Source organism: Magnolia sinica, chromosome 2 (genome assembly GCF_029962835.1).
Source record: "Magnolia sinica isolate HGM2019 chromosome 2, MsV1, whole genome shotgun sequence".
NCBI classification, from domain to species: Eukaryota; Viridiplantae; Streptophyta; class Magnoliopsida; order Magnoliales; family Magnoliaceae; genus Magnolia; species Magnolia sinica.
In genome coordinates, this window is record NC_080574.1 from 113461091 (window position 1) to 113486671 (window position 25581).

The 25581-nt window shown below is 37.6% G+C and overlaps 1 protein-coding gene across 11 annotated transcripts in view; it reads right to left on the bottom strand.

Moving 5' to 3' along the window:
* Positions 1–25581, bottom strand: part of LOC131237412 (DExH-box ATP-dependent RNA helicase DExH7, chloroplastic) — a 186558-nt gene that overhangs the window by 120531 nt on the left and 40446 nt on the right. For all 11 annotated transcript variants that reach the window (XR_009167227.1, XR_009167230.1, XR_009167226.1 and 8 more), the window contains 5 exons: positions 16757–16879; positions 16493–16579; positions 13104–13204; positions 8577–8634; positions 3965–4030 (listed from right to left, as the gene is read on the bottom strand). Coding sequence is in view for 6 of the 11 variants with exons in the window: in XM_058235151.1 (XP_058091134.1) it covers positions 3965–4030; positions 8577–8634; positions 13104–13204; positions 16493–16579; positions 16757–16879 (435 nt within the window). In the remaining 5 variants the exon portion in view is untranslated. The remainder of the gene's footprint in view (positions 1–3964; positions 4031–8576; positions 8635–13103; positions 13205–16492; positions 16580–16756; positions 16880–25581) is intronic.

Here is a 25581-nt window from a genome sequence, read left to right on the forward strand (position 1 = left end):
TGAGTAAACTCTGTCGGGCCCACTATAATTTACCTATTTTATCCACTTCGTTCATCCAATTTACTAGATAAGATTACACAGACATGGATGAACTTAAATATCGGCTTGAGCCAAAACTTATCTGGCCAGAAGAAGTTTTCAAAGGCGAACATTCAATTTACATTGTTTCCTGTGGTGTGCTCCACTTGAGCTTTGGATATGCTTCAATTTTGAGTTCAACCCATAAAATGAACTGGAAAAATGGATGGACAGCGTGGATAAACCAAACACATTGATGGTGGGCCCAACATAGTTTTGCTCAACATGATAAAAGCCTACTCTGTAACTCAGTATGCAATTTGATTTCACCGAATGCAGCTAGAAACAGACGGTTCTAGTGGTGCCTCTTTGGGGCCCACTGTGATCTATATGTTTTATCCACCCCATCCATATTTTTGGATGGATTATTTTAGTGCATGAGCCCAAAAATGAGGCACTTCTGATGCTCAAGTGGACCACACCACATGAAGCATGAACGCGTGCAACATTTATTCGCATTTGAATAAAAGTAGTTGGATCACACCAATCGCTCCACCATCATTGTCGTTGCCTGCAGTGGGGCCCACTGTGATCTATGTGCTCTATCCACTTCGTACAACTATTTTAACAGATAATTTTAGGGCTTGAGACCAAAAATAAAGTATGTCCAAACCTCAAGTGGACCACATCACAGAAACAGTGCAAATTAAAAGAATACCATTGAAAAATACTTGGGGGCCATAGAAGTTATGTATCAAGCTAATATTTGTATTTTTCTCTTCATCCATATCTGTGTGATCTTATGAACAGGTTGGATGACAAGTAAATATTATTGTGGGCCCAAGAAAAGTTTCAACGGTGGAAATCATTATTTCCATTGTTTCCTATGGTATGGTCCACTTGAGCTTTGAATATGCTTCAATTTTGGGCTCAACCCTTGAAATGAGATGAAAAAACAAATGGATGGCATGGATAAGCCACATACATTTACGGTAGTCCCAAAAGAATCTACTTAGAATGATATTTTTTCTTCTCTTCATCCAGGTCTGTGTGACCTGATGAACAGATTGGATGGAAAGCAAACGTTACAGTCGGCCCTACGAATGTTTTAACGATGAGAATCATTGGCCCACTATCAAAAACTTTTTGAGGGCCACAAGTTTAATTTGGATGAATTGGATATTTTTATTTTCTCATCATCCATGTCTGTGTGACCTAACGAACAGGTTGGATTGCAAATAAACATTATAGTGGGCCCTAGGAAGTTTTTGACGATGGGTGTTCAATCACAACTGTTTTCCTATGGTGAGGTCCATTTGAGATTTGAATCTACTTTGTTTTGGGGCTCATGATTGAAAATGATCTGAAAAATTAGATGAACCGCATGGATAAAATAGGTACATCATGATCGAACCAAAGAGCACCATCCAATAGTTTTTGAGCCGTACAGCGTGCAATCCCATGAGAGTACGAAAGTATCGCCGCGAGTCACTATTTTGGAGGCTCTCTCGTTCTCACAAATGCTGAATCCCAGCCGTGAGTATAATCTAACAACTCATATGAAAAGCTCGCGTAAAATATCCATGCGGCCTTGTGCGCAGGAGACCATTTCTGATATATATATATATATATATATATATATATATATATATATATATATATAAAGCATCGCTAGTTTGTAACTTGGTCCACATGTCGTCGTCGTTGTCGCCGTCATCGTCATCATCTAAGCCTTATCCCAATTAATTGGGGTCAGCTACATGAATCATATTCTGCTATTCCACTCTATCCCACGTCGGATCTTCAGTTAGAGCATAGGTCATCAACTCATTTCTTGCTATCTCCATCCACATCCTTTTGGGCCTTCCCCTTACCCTTTTAGGGCCTTCAACTCGTACCAACTCACTCCTAAGTAGCAGAAATCTTGGTCTCCATTGCTCATGACCACACCATCCAAGTCTACTTTCCTCCATCTTATTACCTATTGCTGCTGCTCCTAAGTTCCCCTAAGTGCATTCATGTCTAATTCTATCCTTATCTTGCCACTCACCCATCTCAACATGTCCTCATTTCAGCTACACTCATCCTCTAACCATGTTACTCCTTAACTACCCACATTCTGTCCCACAAAGCATGGTTGGTCATAGTCATCCTATAAAATTTCCCTTTCAGTTTGAATGATACACGACAACTCCAAAGGCACATCTCCATTTCTCCCACCTAGCTTCAATTCTATGGACAACATCCTTCTCAATCTCTCCATTCTCAATAATTATTGACCAAAGGTACCAAAAGTGGTTATTTTTCAAAACTTCTTGGCCAGCAATCTTAACTAACTCCTCGTTTTCACTCCTATTATTACTAAAATTGCACTCCATATACAATATTTTTCATCCAACTAATTTTAAATCCTTAAGATTCTAAAACATCTATCCATAAATCTAGCATCGTGTTTACGCCCTCCCTCATTTTGTCAATCAAAACTATGTCACTATAAACAACATACACTAAGGGATCTCCTTTTGTGAGTGCCTCGTTAACTCATCCATAACCAACGTGAAAAGGTATGGTCTCAATGCTGACCCCAAGTGCAAGCCAAATGTAATTGGAAACACAGTTGTCTCTCCACTAGTGGTTCTCACATTTATTACTACTCCCTCATACATATCCTTGATCACGTTAATATAACATCTTAGAACTCATTTATTTCCCAACACCCACCAAATTAACTCTCTAAGGAACCTATCGTATCTCCAAGTCATTAAGGACAATGCAAAGAACCTCCCTTATATTTTCTCATCGGCCTAGAAGTAGCGACAGATAATTTCTTCCACAATCTCCTTGGATTTTAAACAGGTAAAAGCAGAAGATTTTCATATTTCCCCAATTTCTTCCATTTTCCATATTTAAATTCCAAAAAAAAAAAAAAAAAATTGTCCCAACCCTATGTCGATGCATGAAGAAAAAAATCATGCATAGATATGGATTTCTTCATAATCTATATAAAAAGAAATGAATTTAAACAAGAAAAACAAAGTCTTCTCACTGAATGGGTTCTAACCCATTTCCACTCTCCAAAGTCCAATCACAATTTCTCCACCACAAACAAGATTTGTTCATAAACAATTCGAGCGAAGCTTCCTAAAAGCAACTACAAACAATTTTTCTCTGTAACTTGTATTAGTGACTTGCAATAATGATATATTGGCCGATGGCCCGATACCATTGGTGTAGTGGATATTAGATCAATCTAATAGATATAAAAACAACACCATGAACGTCATGACATAACCAATACTAATCAAAAAACATCATATAAGACCAAGACCAACCATGCCAGGAAAAGCATAAAATCTATGAGAAAACTGTCACCATTTTGAGAAGGTTAATGAGGAAACTACTCTTTTTGACGAACAAATGCAGATTTTGAGACATTTACTCAAAATATTATGTCATAACATGTGACATGAACCATTACGCATCACCAAAAGAAGTCGTGGTTGATTACAAAAAAAAAAAAGAAAGAAAGAAATAATGCAATATGAAATGCATTCCAAGTGTGTAAATCTACAAGCAAATTCTGAGTAAAAGATAAGTGAAATTCTATTTGAGGCAAAAAGATTTGGTCATATAAAGTATGCCACACCTAAATGTACTCAAAGTGTCAAATATCATATAATGGACACCACGATTGAGAGCTTGATGTTACACTCATGTAAACATATGCATATAAAATTAAGTTAAGAAAATGAAAAATGGAGGATGAAGCAACAACATAAGTTAATAATGATAGTACCAGATGGAGAATGAAGCAACATCATGAAATAAGAAGATGGCATGTGCAGAATGAAAAGTTTTAACTTGTAAATGCGTGCTTAGAAAGTCACATACTGCAAGATCATGATTCAGTTACAACTTACAACCAAAGATAATATAACCAACTTACCAAAAGAGACCTTTCGTGTACTTCATCAACTATGACATGTGTGATATCAGCCAAGTCTTTGTCCCCCTATAAAGTAGAGGATCTTAGAGATGGCAACAAAGTGAAGAAAAAATATGTGACTCTTACAAAAGGAGGTGTGCAAATTCCACTACAAATTCAAAACACTGCAAATACATCAAGTAAAAAGGCCAAGACGAGATCCTTTACAGGCTAATGTCTAGAAGAATTGACCATTTGAATTTGATAGATATTAAATGAAAATTTTTCAAAACTAACTAGAAATTTTACTTGATCCATCTAACATAGAGAGATTGCCATAAAGTAAGTGGTTAGCCATTCAAACTGTACCCATAGAGCAAATAAGTATAAACACAAAACAGAGCAATCGGGAGTCAAATGCAAAAGTAGATGTAGAACGTTAGGTTTATAACGGTGGTAGATAACCCAGTTTGGCATCTCAGTGAGCATTTTTGGATATCACTTAGAGCCTGTTTGGGGTTGCCTAATTAAACGTTTTTGGGTGATTGTGATTTTTTCCAAAATCAATCAATTAAGTGGCCATTATGTTTGGTTAGCAACCGATATTAAGTGCTTATTGAAAATTTGTTTTTTTCCATAATCAACTTGTAGACATTTCCAACAGGGAGTTTTTGCACTAAACAGCATACGGTCGTTTGAGGGTTTGGAACAAGTGTCAAGAATCTGTGCATAAGTCACCTATGTCAAAGATCTGGTCCATTCATCATCTAGGCCACACTGTGAACATGTCATACACCAAAAATCAGGGTAGCACACTTATCAAGTGAGCCACAAATGGACATGCACGAAGTTCTCAAAATTGTTATCATATCAGAATTTGTGCTAGGGGTTGAATCGTATCGAATCATAAATCGTATTGTAAATCATAAGATTTTCGATACTTTTTTTAAAATTTTGGAAGAAAAAAAAAAAAAAAACTCATGGATCATCATTTTGCCATCAATATGTACAAAGTAATACCATGCCATGATAGTGTCAAAGAATTCTTATCTTTCCCTTATTTTTTGTCTTTCAAGAAATTTCCCTTTAAAAACTAGTAAGGATTCTTTACCGTTCTTGTTACCATTCTTGAATGTAGAATCACATTGGAAAAGCAGCATTCGATTCTATAGATCGACGAAAACGGATATTTTGATTTCCAACCATCATTCCACAATATAAAGAAGTCAACATGATTGTCACCATCCATAAAAACATTCTAGATAAGTCATATATTGATCTGGTGTTTCAACAAGTTAAGAAGTAAGAAATCATTAAAAATAAAAATAAAATCCATGATTTAACATGGAAGAGAATATATATCATTTAATTTCTTATAAAGAAAAAAATAAAATAATTGACCTTTTCTAAACGATTCCTAAACCCCCCACCAATTTAAAAACATAAAATGAAAGCCAAGTGAAGCTTAAAATAGAAGAGAACGAGCATCATTTGAATCATAACTCGTAAGATTCAAATCATAGAATTGTAGGATTCATATAAAAAGGGATTCAAGGTAGGATTCAAATCACTTTGCTTAATATTCAACTCAAATCATATATTGTAAATCGTAGGATTTTGACAACACTGGACATGCAATCTAGATCGTTGGACTTTTTCCTTTACTGCCTATTTTTCTCATACAAGTTTGGCATGCCTTATTAACAAACCAACATTGTTTTTATATGTGGCATGTTCACAATGTACCCAACAGATGAACAGCGCAGATCTCGGACATGTGGGCCATCCACCCAAATCTTTGGGGCATATTCCACCCTCTCAGATGAGGGGCCCCTCATCGAATCACTACTCTCCCTGAAAACATCATTTAAAATTGAGCTCATTTTACCTCTGCAGCAACTAAGAACTGAGAATCTGCCACTGCATACGGGGCCCACAAGCTATGTGGTATGATGATTGGAACTGCCCGTGTTATGAGCTCTACGCTACACGGGCCACCATAAGAAACTAACTCTAAACTGATGACTATGGCCATTGCTTTCAAGACATGACTTCAGAACGACTAAAAGAAGATTATCAATGGCTCTCATTCAACTCCAAATAAAAAATCAGAAGTTAGGATCATCAATGAAATGTGACTATGGGACAATAACTAATTTGTGGTAGTAGTGAGAATGTGGATGGTTCAAATCATGGGACCATCTCATCCTATGGGCACCTCTATGTCGCGAGACATGTTGCATCTTGAGTAGCCATGGGGAGGAAACAATAGTTCTGATTTGTGAACATTTTTTAATGCAAAGGGCCAATTGTTTAATTAAACGTATTTGACCATTCTAATCGCTGGTTTGGACGCTTTTTTGCGGAAAATGCCTCAACCTCTAATTATTCCCCTTTTTCTTGAAATAAGACACCTCGTTGCAAATGGCTTAAACCTCTTATTGTTTCTCACTATTTGTCGAAATGTAACAGTTCTTTTTTGCTATTCAGGTTTACAAAACATGTTTGTTTTTGCATAAGCAATCCCAAAGAATTGTTTATCAAGAATCAGTTTCACCTTGCCAGAAACAATGCAAGTATCACAATCATAAAGAGAAGATTTAGAAGAAATGGAAAGAGAAGTGGTGAGGGGTTGCAATCAGCCATGCTAGCAAAAGATAGAAGATCCCAGGCATATTTGGCCTAAAAGAGAACTAACCCTAAGGAAACAGTGATACCCTCTATAAAAAGAAAGTGCTCGAGAAAATGTAAGTATGTTATTCAAAAGAACACTTCAGAAAAGACAACCAAGGGAAAGAAGAGATGACATACAGGAACCAGTAACCATAGTACCATCAACATACGAAAGAAAAATGACACATCCAAAGGTGTCCAAGCAAACAACATAGACAAATCTGTAAGGCTGCACTTGAAGGCAAGCTCAAGTAAAGCACTGCTGAACCGCTCAAGTCAATATATGAGTCTGCATGGCTGCAATTGAAGCCAAGCTAAATTATAGCACTATTGAACCAGTCAAATCATTCATATGACAAATAGATCTGAGCGAGAGTAATAATGAAAGCCTCAAGGTTGTTCCATAAAGGCCTTTTCAAATACCATGAAGAAATGCATTCTTGACATCAAGTTGTCAAATGGACTATCCTCAAGACAGCAACAGCAAGAAATGTGCAAAGTGTCACAGGTTATACCACAAGACGTAAGGTTTCATCAAAATCAAGAGCATGTTGGTGAATATAGCCCTTGACTTTAAGCAAGATTATGAAAATTGATTTCAACGGGCATACATACCAGGCCAAAAATCGATATAATGAGTGATATATCAACCTGTACTGGCACATTCTTTATTTGCAAAAATGCACAAAATATCATAAACAAAAGGTGTATGTTGACCTCACCTGACCTGTTGATAGTTGAGTTTTTTATTCTTTCGACCTCTAAATTTTGTGTTAAAACTTATGGAGATTAAAATCTCTTTGGTTGATCGTCAGTTTTTATCTTAATAGGATTGATTACATATCTTAATTGAACATCACAGGTCACCACAAATTATCCATAAATAAAATATTTGCAATTACAATAAAAATACCATGAGTGCAATATAATGAAAAACATATTATTATAAGTATCATATGCTTGTTATCCCAAACAGAAGCTTCTGCCTACATATTTTTCCATGGGGGTTCCAGGGGGCAGCTAAAAGTATGTGCTATTTTATTATGTAAAAACTGTAATTTATCTATTTAATAAGCATGGCAGTCTAGGGCAAGCACAACAGAGTTTAGGACAGTGTGTGCTAGCAGGATGATAGCTTAATACACTTAGGCTTGCATTAGAAAGCCTAGTCCCCGCTGGTCCCACTCTGCATATTCATTAGATGTGAGACTTATTCTTTGTGACTTGACAACCCCTATAGGGTCGAGTGGGAGATGTTGGAAACTTGGATGTGAACCACCATGGAGCCTCCGGGCCCCAGCATGACTTGCTTGGCAAGGCTTTCAAAGGGAGCAATACACCTTTTCTTTTTGAGAAATTCATATGGGCCCCTCAGGATCACTTTCCTCCTTGGAAAAGTCTCCTCAGCCAACTCTCTCTCTTCCTTCCCTACATGTATATACACATACATGAGGGGGATTTTGGGACTTCGTGCAACCCTAAAAACCATTTCTATAAGAGAGAAATGTGAGAGAGAAAAGAACAAAATAAGAGATGAATGGGAAAAGGCGTGGCCCACTTCCTAGTGATCTCGTCCATTGATGAAGGCAACTCTTCATCCGATTATCATTTTATGTCATCGGATTAGAGGTGTGGAGATTATCTTCCCTTCCTGTCGTGATTGGAATGTGGATCATCGAATCACTCCACGTTTCAGCTACGCTCATGATCTGATTCTCAAATCGTCATTGTAGCCACACACAAATCAAAACATTTCCACTCTCACTCTGTGATTCATACCACGCATCCACACCCAGCATTAGAATCATCCATCAGTGTGATTCTTGCACCCTGGTTAAGCCCCAATGGCATGGCTGCAAGAACAAATTATCTAGCTACTAGCAGTTGAAGGTGTCATATTTCAAAACAATATTCAGAATGGGTAAAACAAACAACTTCGATTAGAAATTATGGAACTTACTGCAAGTTTCCTAAGAAGAATCCCCGTTGTACAAAAGAGAAGCTTTGTTTTCTCATTCCTAATAATCAGCAGCATAAAAATATAAATATTAGCTACTTTTCAGAAAAATTCACAAACGCATGCATGCATGTCCACATTCAACAATGAATGAATGGTATCATTATGAATCATTAAGTCAAATACTTCTGGAAGCAAGCAGACGAACTAGAAATGACATAACAGAAAATCGACAACCAACCCACCCCCACCACCAAACAAAAAAAATCGCGCATCCATTAAACATCCTAATTCATAAAGCCCAAATTACCATTGTTGCAACGCCCTTTTCCGATATTATCTTTCTTCTGCTTAATGTGTACTCTAAAGACTCAAAACCTCCTCAGGATATCAGAGGCCAGTTATTCATCAAAAAAAAGAAGAACAAGAAGAAGAAGAAGATATAAAGGACCAATCACTGACTTACTTGGAGTTATCTGCTAAAGACACCAAAGATTCCATTGAAAGACATGACAAATCTTGCACCAATTAATTGGGTTACGCAACATGAATCCTGTTCACCCTAAATACTAATTGTATTCCTTGTTTCATAAAAAAGCACTCCTAAACCTTCGCCAAAGAAAAACCGTAAACCCCCTTTCATAAATAAACTAGTAAAATCACACTAAAAAACTTCACCCTAAAGACTAATTGTAACCCTCATTTCATAATAGAAAACTACCCTAAATTTTCACCCAAAAAAAAAAAAAAATCATAAACCCCATTTCATAAATAAACTATTAAAATCACAAAAATAATAATAATAATCATAATAACAAAATGTACAACTCTCACAAAACATTCTAAATTCATAAAAGCATAAAAATCAGTGATATATTTTCTCAAATTAGTCAAATTTTCTAGGAATTGGACACATGTATCACATGTCAGGCCAATCGAACAGGCTGTGGAGACCACAACTTGGGTATTTGGGATCCAAATCTTCATCACATGCTCCTTGCAATTGTCCCAGCTTGCATCAGTACCCAACATCCTGAGACAAATTACCTTCTATATTCTAAAGCCTCACTCCATGTGTCTAGGTATAGCAGATCAGATCCAGGACCAAGCTCACCCTTTCAAGGTTTGATTCAAACAGCAACAAGAGCATCAAATATTCATTGTATTTTTCCTAGTTGAGAGAACCTTCCACCTAGGTGTCACTCCCACCTCAAGCCACATTGAATTTGCGCTCCCACCCTCGCTTCCTAGCTGTTTATACTAGCTAACATTTTCTGACAGGAGTTTACCACCCCTGCACCTGAATCGGCTGTTTATACTTCAAGGTCCAGATCTAATATCCATACCAAACCCCTTTAGAAAGCTTCACCTTTCTTGCCAGTGAATTTTCCACCATCACACAATTTTGCCTTTCCTTGTTCAATCAAGAAAGGGAAAGGGAAAAGAGAGGAGGAAGAACAGAGAAGGGTGTAATTTTGCATGCACCCTCTCTTCCTTAATCTTTTATTTATAGAAGATAAGTTTAATAAGAGGAGATGACTAATTACGATTGGAGACTAAAAAGGATAGAAAACAAAAGCATTAGGAAAAATAAGCGTAACCCTATATATCGTACACTACAGGTGCACAAGAATCTATGTACACCTCAGGTGTGATAAACCAAAAATTTTCGCGCACGAGTAGGTACACGAGTGCTCATTCACACGTGTATTTTAGAAACCAGATATTTCTTTTTTGCAGAGATGTGTAGATGAATGCATACATACATACCCTTAGACTCACAAACATACTATTATGAACTTTAGACCCTCATATGTCCTAGTATTCTCGATCGTTCATCAAACCAACTGTTGAAAGAACTACTCATCACTAGGTTAAGATATTTGATCGTCCACTTCGCTTTTGGACCACCCGATCATAGTAAACCAACTATCAGATCTTCATACCCACTCGTACACGCATCCATTTGAGGATCGAATCAATTCGTTTCGTTCGTCATGCAGGTATATGCTTAACCTACCATTGAAATCATGATCTAAGGTCCCTGCGCGCATGTACACATACATGTGCATACTTCAACACATCTCGAGCCTATATATCATAACAGATCTGATCCTACATCAATCCAAAACCATTGAGAAGACTCTTTATGGACAGATTAACTTATCCAACCATTCGATTTCAATCTGGATCCTTATATCAGCACTAAATAGATAAAGAGTCCATTTCAGTCATTTACATCTGATCATCTTAAAATCTGAACCTACCATCTTGAGCCTAGTACACTAATAAATGTTTTACACCGTTAAAATCTAAATCCAACAGCTACTTATGCGTCATCGGTTGTCTAAAGTTTCCCAAGGTGTGCACATTCCTACTTGACACAATTCTCCAAAAAACCTGTTTTTGCGAACCCGATCACGATGAAAATTTAGACAACACTTAGCCCAATTGAACCATACATCTTCAATCTTGGAGTCTAACTCACAAGATCAATCGTTCATCTGATCACTCATCATATCCATTGGATGACCCACTCGAAAATCAATCAAACAAGATCCTTACAATCCACAGATGATCCTCGACAAATCTATCGGTCCACATCTCGCATTGGGACACATCTGGACAAATTTTTGGAACCCCAATTCATCCAGAAGAATCTTACACAACTTGAAGTTTCCTAAACCAAAAAAAGGAGTTGATAGTTGCGAGTACACCCTACACCATACACACTCCCCCAATAAATCACAAATATGGCCGTCGGTTTGGAGGACTGATCGTACATCTACACCCAAACACGCTAAGGATCCCATGAACTTCCGATCTCTGATTCTAAAGACAACCAAGCTGTGGAAATTCAAGTCCAAATAATTATAGTAATTCGATCACGAATACTTTATTAGAATTGATCTTCGACGATCCAAACCATAGGATGGATAGGCCACTAAAGGCCATGATCTGTGGCCAACTGCAGCCCGACCATCGACTATATCAAGGTGTGAATCAAAGCCAAAAAAATCAGCACGTGTACGTGCATACCACTAGCAACCATGACTTGCGTGCGAAACGTTTGAACCAGCCAATCCATCCCAGATTCTTCCTCACCCAACTGTGATCCATGCAAACCATCCCTAGCTAATCTGGACCATCCAAACGAAGGATCCAGACCGTCCATATAATGCATGATGAAACTGAAAACCCCTATAACCTCCATGCGCAAAATCTCGTTTGAATGAGAAAATCCCTCCACGGATAAACAGCGACCCTCTATCCTACAGAGGTCATGTTAGAACAATCTTAACCATTCAACCCAGTGAATTCGGCCGTCCATCGGTTGATCTAGACCGTCCATGCACTAGCCATGCATTGGGCAGCAGTTTACGTTGTTAGAAGAATCACCACTCGTGTCTTCCCCTTCCTTCTATCCGTCACAAATTTTCTTCAGAACAAAAGAGGCAAATAGTAATGGTGGTGGCCGTTACTGTTACCGTTACAGAATACCTTGCCTAGGATGAAACCTAATAGTTGTTAGGGGCTTGAAATGGGTGTGTGAGACAACGCTCTCACAACAGACCTTTTCTCCACTAATCTTCTGCCCTGCCCTTCTTTGGTCTTCTAACATATCACCCTTCATCTTTCATTTGGCACATATGTTGTTTTCTGAACCTCAATTATTCTTCCATCCACCCATCCTTTATGGCAGTCGCTGATCGCATCTGCAGCTTCCCCCACTCTCTAAAGCGAACAAAACCAAAAACCAGGATTCCTTCAACTCCCCGCTCCTAGTAACTATTGCTTCAGCCGCATTCCATAAAAGCACATGATGGAATGCAAATTTTTATAAGAATCCTAAGAAATGTTGCAGGGAGAAGAGTTCTGAAAATACACAATGTCCAGCTTCATGTTCTTCTCTCTTGCTCTCACTATTGACCATTAATCACCAGCAGTGATCATTCCAGCATAGAGGGCATGATGATCTTTTCGTTACAATTTACAAGCAAAATATCATGTCATTTTTTTAACCCATGACATATGGATCCGTGATAAGCTAGCCATTAAAATGTTGGATTTCTATTTTGCTGCTACAGGCTAAACAAAAAGTGATAGTGTTAGAAAGCAAAATTTTATATTACAAAAGAACTATAAGATATGAAACATTTCATAGGAATGCTTGCTTACAAAGTGCAAAGTCTTAGCAACAGCTCAAGGATGAAGTTGTAATAGTCTTGACCTGCTAGTATTGGTTCCCCTTTTCAGAGTATCTAAGCATTGTTATCTTAACCATCGATTAAATCACATGAGAAAATATGTCGATAGTTTAATTTTTGGATGTACTCTACACATCTAAGAGCAGTTCTTCTTCTGTTGTTACATCACTCGTAATTAGAGAAGTGAAGTTCAAATCAAAAGGCCATGGTACTTTGCAATCTCTGCATTAATTGAGAAGCAGAAAGGATATAGCATTGATGCAGGGAAAAAAAAAAAAGCAAATAACAGCAGCTTCAAATAAAGTTAAGAAGCCCAAAATACCTGGCACTATCAAGGCGAACTTGATAACCAACCAATGAACCGTCTGAACCGGGTGAGGGTTCACATCGCTCATCCGCTACTCTTTCTGCTACAGAAATGGCCTGTGAAAAAATGAAACAGGATGTCAAGCTGTAACTCCCATGTACGTTGAAAAGCAAGTACCCATTTTCATAATCACACCACTAACTTTAAAAATTATCTGGTCTAAGTTACAAGGTCATGGATATTTTAAGTTCTTAGCCATGTCAGCACCAACATACAAGTTGACGTACATAAGATGGCAAAGAAACATATCTAAAAAAGCCCTTTTCCTAACCTCAATTAGAATTCTAGAGTTAATAAAGATAATGTGAAGAGCAAGATAGAAAGCCTATATTAATCATGATAGTGAAAATTGGATTTGTATCTAAATTTTACTCCATAAAACAAACAAGAATCACGATAATCAAATTGAATTTGTATTTAAATTTTACTTCGCAAATGATAAGGATGTGAACTACCTAATGCTGATGGATCGGGTTGATCTACTTGCCGATGACTTTTCGCATGGATTAAAGCGTGGAAAGGGGCCCAAATATCTTCCAAAATGGACCAAACCCATAGACCCATCAATGAAGCACACATTATGGCGCTCATGGTACACTTTTGGGTCCACAAAAGGATCTTTTGGTTGCATTTTCCTTAAGATTTTTTATTTATTTTTGGATGAATTTTAGTTTATTTTGTTTTGCTCATGTCTCACTTCAGTAGATAGGGGTATTTTTATCTTTTCCCTTTAAAATAAGATTATAGAGTTGAGTTTATAACATCCAACCCATAATTTATGCTTGATGTAAGGCCTAGATTAGTTCTATGGCTTTTCTTTTGTTCCCTTTCATATAAAAACTGAATAACAAAATTTTTCCAATAGCTTTTGAGACATTTTTCTTGTCTTTTCTACAAGCTTTGGGCTAGGGTTTGTGCAATTGCATGTTTGCACACGTGGGGCGTATGATCTAAGCCATCAAAACTAGTGAGAGCTTCAATTATTCACTGGTTTTCGCATTTTTTTCCTTTCGTTTCTAGTAGAAGAATCTCTATTGTTGGATTGGGTGTGTTTGGGCATGATTTGGAGCTAGGGTTTGATACAACTGCATGTGGTTGACGATTTTCATCCATTAGCTACACCAATAAACAAGAACCCCAATAAATGCAATCAACTCTAGTTTTCTTTCTGCCAACTTGGCCAAATCAAAAACTAATTCGGAAGTCCAAGTTATGAGTCAAGTCTAAGTTTTAACATTGCTTAGAAAGCCTAGGAAATATAGAGACTAAGTCGAAGTCCAAGAAGGAAAAGTAGGATCCAGTTTGCAAGTTTTCACACAAATGCCAACCAGTAGTATGTAAAAGAGGTGTTCGCTGATATAATCGGTATCGCCAGCTCGGCAATACAGAAAACATAGGAAGTAGCAGAAACTCCAAGTATCGGTGATATACGGCTGATATATAGCCAATGTTTTTAATTGTGTAAATTCCAAGTGTCGCTTGTATTGCCAATGTATCAGCGATATCTCGATAATATCACCAATGTATAGATATCACCAAAATCTGTTTATTAAAAAAAAATATCCGTTTCAAATTTTTTTATGGGTGCACAGTTGTATGATGAAATGCATGTTTGTATGTGCATATATGCATGCACGCATGGATGGATAGATGGATCATGAATGTAAGTATGTAAGTATGTAAGTATGTATGTATGGTTGGTTGGTTGGTCGGATGGATGGATGGATCATGCATGTGTGTATGCATGCATGAATGGATAACTAGATGGATGGATGGATGGATTATGCATGTGTTTGCATGTATGTATGTGCATGCATGGATGGATGGATGGATGCATCCACCATTTTCCCCATGTTTCCCTGAATCAACGATACATGCTTTTAGGCCCCCATTAAAGGGAAGCTTATTATTTGATTTCAAAATATGCAAAATATGCGTTTTTTTGCTATGTTTTATTCTTAAATATGCAAATATGTGTATTTTAGCATCTCCTAGTATCATTGAAAACTTCCACCATTTTCCTCAATTTCCCCAATATTTCCTCGAGTCAGTGATACATTTCCACGTATCGATGATATCGATACATGTTTCCGTATCCCCACTTCCCCGGCCAGTGATACATGTAATGATACCAATACTATGAAAACTCTGTGAAAGAACATTGAACCAACTACCATTTTCTAGGACCGCGAGAAACTTGTCAGTAATGAATCCAATCCATAACATGTATTAACTGTCATGGGTAGCAGGAATGCACTTCTCTAGTATCTAATAAAGAAAAATTAAAAGAATCAATATCAAAACTCCAGTGAGGGTCAAAAGGTGTCTCTCTCGTTTTTGGTATACAGCAGACAACACATTCCTTCTGTAAAACCTATCATACATAAGAAGTTAAGAACTGTAGACTTGGTATACAGCCCTAAGCTCACCGCACACTGATAATAAGGAGTCGTTTGGCACCATGGATTTGGGGGGGTTTGAGGTGATTTGAGGGGATTTCAGATCCCCTGGTATGTTTGGCACCATAAAGTAACTGGGGTTTCAAATCCCCTCAAAGAGGGGGTTTGAAATCCATGGTGAAAGCTTGGATTACATCTGAAATCCTTCCAACAGTTGCATGTCTAACATTTTTGTCACTAGACTATTAATCTAAGAGGGGGTTTGAAATCCATGGTGAAAGCTTGGATTACATCTGAAATCCTTCCAACAGTTGCATGTCTAACATTTTTGTCACTAGACTATTAATCTATTGGGCACATGGCCCACTGATGATATCCCAAAACAATTAGATTATCAATTGCATCGCTATAATTACTTAATACGATGATCGGCACTGTCCAAACATTGTCCATGTAAATCAACGGTCAAAAATCGTTGGTTAGTCACTCGGATGTGATCTTGTGCTTGCAGCCCATCCAATACTTGGAATTTCATCATTTTCAAGCAAAGTATATATATTTCAACGGGTTTATTACAACCATTGTGTCGAACATTACAAACATACACTAATTAGAGATATTAAAGTTGATTTAGTAATTAAATTCAAACCCCTATAAATATACTATGCATAGCTACTTTTGGATTATAGGGGATTCTACTTTTGGATTATAGGGGATTCCGAATCCAGGGTGCCAAACACAACAAGAGGATTTCAAATACAGGGGGTTTCCAAATCCAGGGTGTTCCAAATCCACACTCCCGAACAGGCCCTAAGATGAACACAGTGAGAACCACCACACAATTAAATCAATTCAACAGAAACAAAGGAAAAAAAAAAAAAAGCATATGGTTGAAAGTACGATCTAAGAAGTCATCGAAAAACACTTCAATAGAAAATTTCATACCGCTATTCTCCTTGGCTGTGTGCACACAATGCTACAATACCCGCCCATACTTGATTCAACCATGTCATCCAATATAAATTGGGGCACCTACAGAGTTTTTCAATCAGAATACAGCTGATCATTATAATCAGAAGAGACCACAACCATTGCTCATTACTAAAATACACTTAAAACGGAAGATGGTAAAACTGGGAATAAGAGAAAGAGGACATAAATAACAGAAAGGCAATGTAAAAGTTAGAAAATAGAGAAAATAGTATGCACCTGAGTTGTCTTTCCACAACCTGTCTCACCACAAACAACAAGAACATCATTCTCCTTTAGCAATTTCAGTAAATGACTCTTCAGCTCAGCTATGGGAAGAGCAGCTCTAGCTTCTAGCATTTTCTAAAAAGAAGAAACATACATCAGAATAAAATTGAAAACTCAACATCTCATTAAAATTAAAAAGACGAGTAGGGTAGACATGCTTAAATTAGTTTATAGTAAATGGAAAGGAGAAATCCATCGCCTACTAACCAAAATTAAGCAAGAACATCAATATGGAAGAATGTAGGATACCAGCTTTATGACAAACGTTGTACAAAGCACTGTCAAAAAGATTCCTCCCACAGCTATACTAAAATCCCATATTCCATTTTATATTCGAAACAGAGTATGCATGCCGCTTTAGTGTTTGAATGCTAAGGTGGTTCGCCTGCCTTGACCCTACATAATAATTGGTCTCAAAGAAAAGGTTAGTTGAATAGTCAAGGCAAACAGCCACCCATTGAGTTGTGAAGGTGTCCCATATCGGTTACGTATCGGCCGTAACGGCCGATATGTAACGGTAACGGTGGGGTCCGTTACGCGATACGAGGGTGTAACGAGCGATGCCCCGATTTTGCTACCGTAACGGCCGTTACGGGCATAACGGCCGTTATTGACCCGTAACGGTCGAATAAGGATCACTTTTTTTCTCATTTTAAGCTCTGTTTTTCCTGTTTTTTTGAAACTACTTGCTTCCAAACTGTTTCTCAATCCTTCTATTACTATTTTCGACCAATCTTGGCTTGGTATTTGAGATAAAAACACATTATATTACGGATTTTCTTGAATCGAAGCTTGGTGGGCCGTTTTTCAGAAATTCGTCAAAAATAGGTATTTATACTTTTTATTGTATGTTTTGTTGTTTTAATCATAGACTATGATGTGTTAATCATAGTAGAACATATTAATGTGCATCTTACAGTTTTGTGGTGTCATTTTATATTTTTTTATATTTTTTTCTATTTACGCAATAATTTTGGCCTTTTTTTAAAAATTCGAAAAATCATTTTTTAATGGATGGTTTGTTGTTTTAATCATACAATATGATGTATTAATCATAATAGAACATGTTAATGTGCATTTTACAAATTTGTGGTGTCATTTTATATTTTTTTCTATTTACGCAATAATTTTGGCCCTTTAAAAAAAAATTCGAAAAATCATTTTTTAATGCATGTTTAGTTGTTTTAATCATACAATATGATGTGCTAATCATAATAGAACATGTTAATGAGCATTTTACAGATTTGTGGTGTCATTTTATATTTTTTTCTATTTACACAATAATTTTGGCCCTTTTTTTTTAATTCGAAAAATCATTTTTTAATGTATGTCTTGCTGTTTTAATCATATAATATGATGTGTCAATCATGGTAGAACATGTAAATGTGCATTTTACAGATTTGTGGTGTCATTTTATATTTTTTTATATTTTTTTCTATTTACGCAATAATTTTGGCCCTTTTTTAAAAAAATTCAAAAAATCATTTTTCAATGTATGTTTTGCTGTTTTAATCACACAATATGTTGTGTTAATCATAGTAGAACATGCTAATGTGCATTTTACAGATTTATGGTGTCATTTTATATTTTTTTCTATTTTTTTCTATTTACGCAATAATTTTGGCCCTTTTTTTTTAAATTCGAAAAAATATTTTTTTAATGTATGTTTTGTTGTTTAAATCATACAATATGATATGTTAATCATAGTAGAACATGTTAATGTGCATTTTACAGATTTGTGGTGTCATTTTATATTTTTTTCTATTTACGCAATAATTTTGGCCCTTTTTTTATAAATTCGAAAAATCATTTTTTAATGTATGTTTCACTGTTTTAATCATACAATATAATGTGTTAATCATAGTAGAACATGTTAATGTGCATTTTACAGATTTGTGGTGTCATTTTATATTTTTTTTCTATTTTCGAATTAGTAACTTTATGTTTTTATTTGCTTATATTGGGCAGGTTTTGGAGTTCTTAGGGTTTAGTTAGAACATAAAGTCATCTTTATTGACATAAGTCATACACTCATAGTCATACTCATATCTAATTTATATCTAATTATCAAGTACCTACCTAAAACTAAAGAAATATCTGGGTCTGCCCAACAACAAGTGAGTGAGGATATTGGATGGCAACATTGTGAGAGGATTGGTGGTACTAGACACCAAATGAGGTGTAAGTATTGTGATAGAATAGTGACTGGTGGAATTACCCGTCCCAAACAACATTTGGCACATCGAAAGGGTCAAGTTGCGGCATGTACTAGAGTACCGAAAGAGATAATGCTTTTAATGCAAGCTAGTCTGGATAAGTCGAAGGGTAAACGTGCTGCTGTACAAAAAAAGAAAGATGATGTTTTGGATGCAGCTCGACAGGAGGTATTTGGTCTTGAATATATGGGCGTTCGTGATGAAGATATTATTGATTCTGACAAAGATTCAGATCGAAAATTAACTATAGCTAGGAAAGAAAGCTTACGTCTAGCTCGTGAAGAAGAAGAACGTCGCCGCATGTTTGGCACGCATGGGTCAGTGCGTAGGGGGAGTGGGAGTGAGAGTGCAACTGGAAGTGCAACTGCTTCTGCAGGTGAGGGTAGGGGGATAGGTTTAGTGGGTTATGACGTGTGTTTAGGAGCCGACGACAGGCATCATCACGTGATGCCCCTATACGTTTGGATGAAGAAGTAAATGAGCCTAGGAGACCCTCTATTGATCCAATCCTATTTAGGAAAGAATCAACTAAACAAAAGAAGATAAAACAAATGTGGAGTAGAACTTCCGTTGAGAAATTAGGTAGAGCAGCAGCAAAGTTATTTATACATGCCAACATACCTCCTAATGCGGCCAATTCTCCATATTGGCAGGTGGTAATTGATGCAGCAGCAGAAGCAGGTGAAGGAATAAAAGCTCCCACGGCTAAGGAGATTAGGGGGAAATGGACAGATGCAGAGTATGTGGATGTGAAAGCATACGTGGTTACCTTTAAACCTGTATGGCAAGCCAGAGGATGCACGATCATGTGTGATGGTTGGACTGGCCCAACCAGACGCAACATGATCTACTTCATGGTGTACTGCCACTTAGGAACTATATATCACAAGTCAATTGATGCCTCAGAGGTAACAAAAGATTCTAATTATATTACTGGACTAATGGATAAAGTTGTGGAAGAGATTGGAGAGGAGAATGCAGTGCAGATTGTGACAGATAATGAAGCATCATATAAGCTTGCAGGACATATGTTGATGGATAAGAGAAAACATTTTTTTTAGTCACCATGTACTGCCCATTGTATTGATCTTATATTGGAAGACATTGGGAAGAAGAAGAATGTTAAGGAAATGGTCGAAAGGGCAAGAGAAGTGACGACGTTTATTTACAACCATAATCAAGTAGTCGCAATAATGAGAAAGTTCACGAAAGGACGAGAGTTGTTGAGGCCTACGGCGACTAGATTCACAACAAACTTTATAGCATTAGAGAGTTTATTCCAGCATAGGGGAGAGTTGAGTGAGATGTTCGCTTTCCGAGAATGGCTCAACACAAAACATGGGAAGAAGACATCAGGGACACCGTTTGAAGTTGCGAACACCATACAGGACAACAAATATTGGAAAAAGGTCAAGTCGATCCTAAAGGTGATGGAGCCACTAAGGAGGGTACTCCGTCTTGTTGAAACCGACGAAGCACCTACCATGGGCTTCCTATACGATGTCATGGATAAGGCAAAGTTGGCAATTCAACGTGATTGTAGAAGCTAGGAGTCTTATTGGAGGATGATCAACAGGAAATGGACAAGACAACTCCATCACGATCTTCATGCAGCAGGTTACTACCTAAATCCTAGGTATAGATATGCCCAATCATTTGTTACGGATGATGAAGTTCATGTCGGGCTAAAAAATGTGATAAAGATATTAGAGTCTGACTTAGATCTGCAAATAAAGGCGTTGAATGGATTAGATACATTTGGAAATCACCTTGATAGCTTTGAAGATGCTCTTGCACAACATGCAGTATCTAGATTGTAACCGGCCGAATGGTGGATTAATTTCGGAGAGAGTACGAAGGCTCTCCAAAAAATTGCAATAAAAGTTTTGATCCAGACAACATCTTCCTCTAGCTGCGAAAGGAATTGGAGTTGTTTTGCGCTTATTCATTCAAAGAATAGGGATAGATTGCAGACTAAAACATTAGATAGACTTGTCTTCATGCACTACAATATAAAACTAAGAATGCGACGACATCATAGGAGCATTACAGCTGCCGATGACGGAGACTACTGTCCAATAAACTTAGACAATATTTATAATAAGGATGACCCACTTCTACCTTGGTTGGAAACAAGGGAAAAGCAAATTAAAGAGGATAGTGAAGAATTGGAAATTGATGACCCAGAAATACGCAGAGTGCAACAAGAGAGTCGTGCAGATGTGTTGGACCCAGTAAGAGGGGCAGTGTTTATGCCAAGTACGGGTCAAGATCAACAAAAGACTACGAGCAGTGGTAGCGTGACCGTGTCGGATGATGTTGACGATGACCCCCCTGCCCCTGGTGCTGGCACTTCTTGTGTTGCTCAGTGCCCTAAACAGCTGTCTACAGATCACGATGCCGATGAACATCAACGAGGTAGTACACAAGGTCGGACTTATGAGTGTACTGAGTCACGATACGGCCAGCAGGAGGAGGGTACATCTAGTGGTGCACCGAGTCTGGGAGGTCCGGAACATCAGCAGGCTCATGGTCCTGGTTATTATGATGGATATTCTTATAATCAATTGGATTATGATTATGGTGGTTATACTGAGCCTGTTCCATCACATTCATGTTGGAGTAGTCCTCCCGATCAATATCCATATGATTATAGATATCCAAATCCAAATCCAAGTTACTCATCACAGCAGACGTACTCTCAATCTCAAGATTCTCAACAGCCTGAGTACGGGCACCAGTATGGCTATTCGACGGGCACTGGTGGATATCCTTACTCGAGGTCAGAGTCGTTGCCTAGTCAGAATCAGTCATCGTCTGGTTTCGTTGATCTAGTATTTTCTTCTGGCACTGGATATTATGGATATGCAGATGCAGCACCTACACCTATTGGACAGCCTCAGCCTGATGATGACGATGACGATGATGTGGAGGTCGAGCAACCACAAAAAAGCAGATTTTCATTTTGGTGGTGACTTGTGATTGTGAGTATATATTTGTATTAAGGTAAGCATTTACAGCAGACAGCTCACAACAGTATTATTGCAAGAAGCTAAGCACACACTTGACACTGCCGAACTTGTATTTAAAATAGCTCCCCTGACAACCAATCAAGTAATCCTTAATCAAGTTGCAGGGGAGTATATCAGACACTACCAATTTTATTTTTTAATATTCTTGACTTGAGGTTGACAAGTCATAGACAGAAATCACAGTCACGTCCACAGGTATGTTCGAGAAATTCCTCAAAAATAATTGCAAACACCTAATGTAAGATATTTTCATATTACATTCATTCTAATATATCTATCATTGATAGTAGATAGAAAATTAAATATATGAATTTTGTAGTCAAATTCAGGTTATCTGGTTCATAAATTCATCAAACAGTCCAATACAACTTCTCACCAAAGAGTGGACCGTTACACCACCATAAACATGTTCCAATTTATAAATGAATGCATATTTGGAATGCTTAGAATATTCCGGATTTAATCCATATTTTTTCATATTTTTTTGGCCAAAAAAAAAAAAAAAATTGCGCCGTTACGGGCCATTAGGCCCCCATATCCGTATCGGTTTTGGAGGTCACCGTTACGCCAACCGATACCGATACGGGATACCTTGGTTGCGATAGAAAGCCATCTGCTTGCTTCCAAACCAACCTCACTTGCCTGTCTTTTAAATCAAATAGGTTGTGAGAGTTATATTGTAATCATTAGGGGAAACCACTGCTTCTATTGCAACTTTACTTTCCTATATTTTGGATGGGCTATTCTTTCTTTCTTTGATCTACAAACCAAGGTCCAAGCAAGAAGTTGTGGGTGAAATAATCGGACTGTTTGCACGAGTTCTCCACGAAGAATGAATTGTCAGCATAGGGTTGTCGCTTGATCTACAAACCAAGGTCCAAGCAAAAAGTTTTGGCTGAAATGATCGGAGGCTTTGCACTAGTTCTCCGCAGAGTTTTAGCAGAATTTACCAGATTGTCCATGCGAGGAATCAAATATTTAAACTCCATTTCCCTTCAAATTTTGAGACTACCCCTACCCAATTACCATAAGGATTCCTAGTTGCCTGAAATTGCACTCTAATTATAAATTTTGCCCTTGCTACCTATAAAAATCCCCAATTTACTCTCTAAAACTGAAACATTGACATTTCTCTCCAAACTGAAATCACTTGGCAGTCTTTTGTATAACTGAGTTTCCCTCCAAACCTTTCCAATTTACATCTTGTCCTCAAATCAATACCCCTTCTAATGCCACAAACCATCTATGCTTTCAACGCCTCTTAGAAAACCCATCCAGTTCCCTCAAATTATGACCTAACTAAACCAGATCCTTTAACCCTCAATTCTTTAACAAAAAAATTAAAACAAAATCCTTGCCTTTTTGGATTTCAAGCTTAAGCCTAATGAGATCACTTCCCATAATCCCTCACCAGTCCTTGGCCAAAATTCATGCAACTACAAGAATAATTCAGCAAAACTAGACAATGAAGATGAAGAAATGAAGGGATTTGGATCTGGATCTAGAGACCTTAGAGACCCTCAAATGTCACTTCCCAAAATCCTCACCAGTCCTTGGCCAAAATTCATGCAGTTACAAGAATTCAGCATAATTAGATAACGAAGATTAAGAAATGAAGGAACTTGGATCTATATCTAGAGACCTTAGAAACCCTCAAATGTCAAAATGCTAAGGAATATACCTTAGCCTCCAGGCTTTGAGACACAGCTCCAGTAACCTTTCTCTAGAAAGGGGAACTCTTTGGTCTCTCAGTTTTCCCAAACCTTTTGCAAATTCAAGTTCAACAGTCATCCAAACTCAAGCTGATCAAATAAGAAGCAGTTCAAGGATAATTCCGAAAATCGACTAGCCTTTTTCTCTTCCTTCTTTTCATTTTAATTGCAATTTGCTTTCATTTTCTTAGATATTAGAACAAAAAACACACACAGAAACTGAAATTCCCAGAATTTCTCTTTCGACTGAGAAGAGACTGCAGTTTGTGGGTGGGGAAGGGTGCCTATCACCAAGGCACTTACTCAGAATCTCTAATATCAGATCTAATATTAGTGAATGGTTGTTTTCGAAAGTTAACATGTTTTATTTGCTTTCATTTTCTTAGATATTAGAAAAATCAAGAAGAAATTCAACTTCCCAGAATTTCTCTTTCGACAGAGTAGAGTCTGCAGTTTGTGGGTGGGGAAGGGTGCCTAACACCGAGGCACTTACTCAGAATCTCTAAGGGCTCATTTGGGAGATTGTAATTGAAGGCAAATGGGAAATGGATTTGGAGGTAAATGAATTGGGAGAAAAAGGTTTACATAGATGTGTTTGAATGGGAGAAAATGAAATGCATTTGAAATCCAAATATTCTGCCTGGATGGGAGTAAATAGGAGGAATTAGAATGCATTTGAATTTTTTAATATATTCGCGGGAATATATGCAACATCCCAAATCAGCTTTAATATCCCAACTTAGTGTATATATGCGATATTTAATAGAATGATTGTAATAAACCCACTGAAATATATACTTTTCCAAAAAATGAGGAAATTTCAAGGCTTGGGTAAGCCACAAATGTAAGGATCACAAACAAGCAACTTACCAACTATTTTAACCGTCCATTTATGTGCCCATCCTTTGGACAGTTTGGATCATTCTTTTGCTGTGATTTTAGTAATGTAGCCGATCATTTGATTATTTTGAAGTATCATTAACATGAAACATGTGTGGCGGACATGTGCGTAGCGGCACCTTTGTTTACACGTGCAACTCTCCAAGGGAGCTCAAAAGGGCATTTCTTTAAAACCCAAAACCCTGTGAGACTGACTGTACGCTTCGATTTCAGTGTTGGCGCGTCCCAAACGAACCAGATCTGCAAGCTTCGATCATGACCCTATTTTAGTACCGTAATGACCCGAGAAGTATACCTTGGTGACCACGCAGGCACTGTGATTCCAATGCCGCATGGCACACTCCATTGCGACACCCAGATTAGAAGTTGCATTTTTTGATGCAATTCGAGGTGGACCCCACTTTCACAAATCCCGAGGTAGTCCAATCAATCCATCAATCACACACCTCTTTCTCTCCCCATTAGTCAAACAAAGAAAGAGAGATTAGGAGATTGTTTGAAAGAAAAGAGAGAGATTAAGAGAAACTAGAACTTGAAGGAGGCTTAAAGGAGTTTAAGGGAGGAGCTTCACCATCCGAGCTGTCCAATCGACGATCCGACCCAATCCGACTGTCCATCCGTCATTATGAGAACAAGGGAGGACAAATTCTCCCTTTTTCCATGCTTTCTTTCATTTTGGTGGGCCCACAAGGGTGGGACCCACCTTATGTATGTATGAAGTGTATGGTGGACCCTATAATGGTGGGGGGGGGGTCACCCCGATGGCCGGAATCCCCTCTTTCCTTCTCTTTTTCCTTCCTTTCCCTTTATCTTTGTGGACTGTTGTGGGGCCCACGAGTGAGACTGTGAAACAGTGTGGACCACCTTGTGTGGCCCACCATGTTATTTATTTTATTTATATCCGACTCATTAACAAG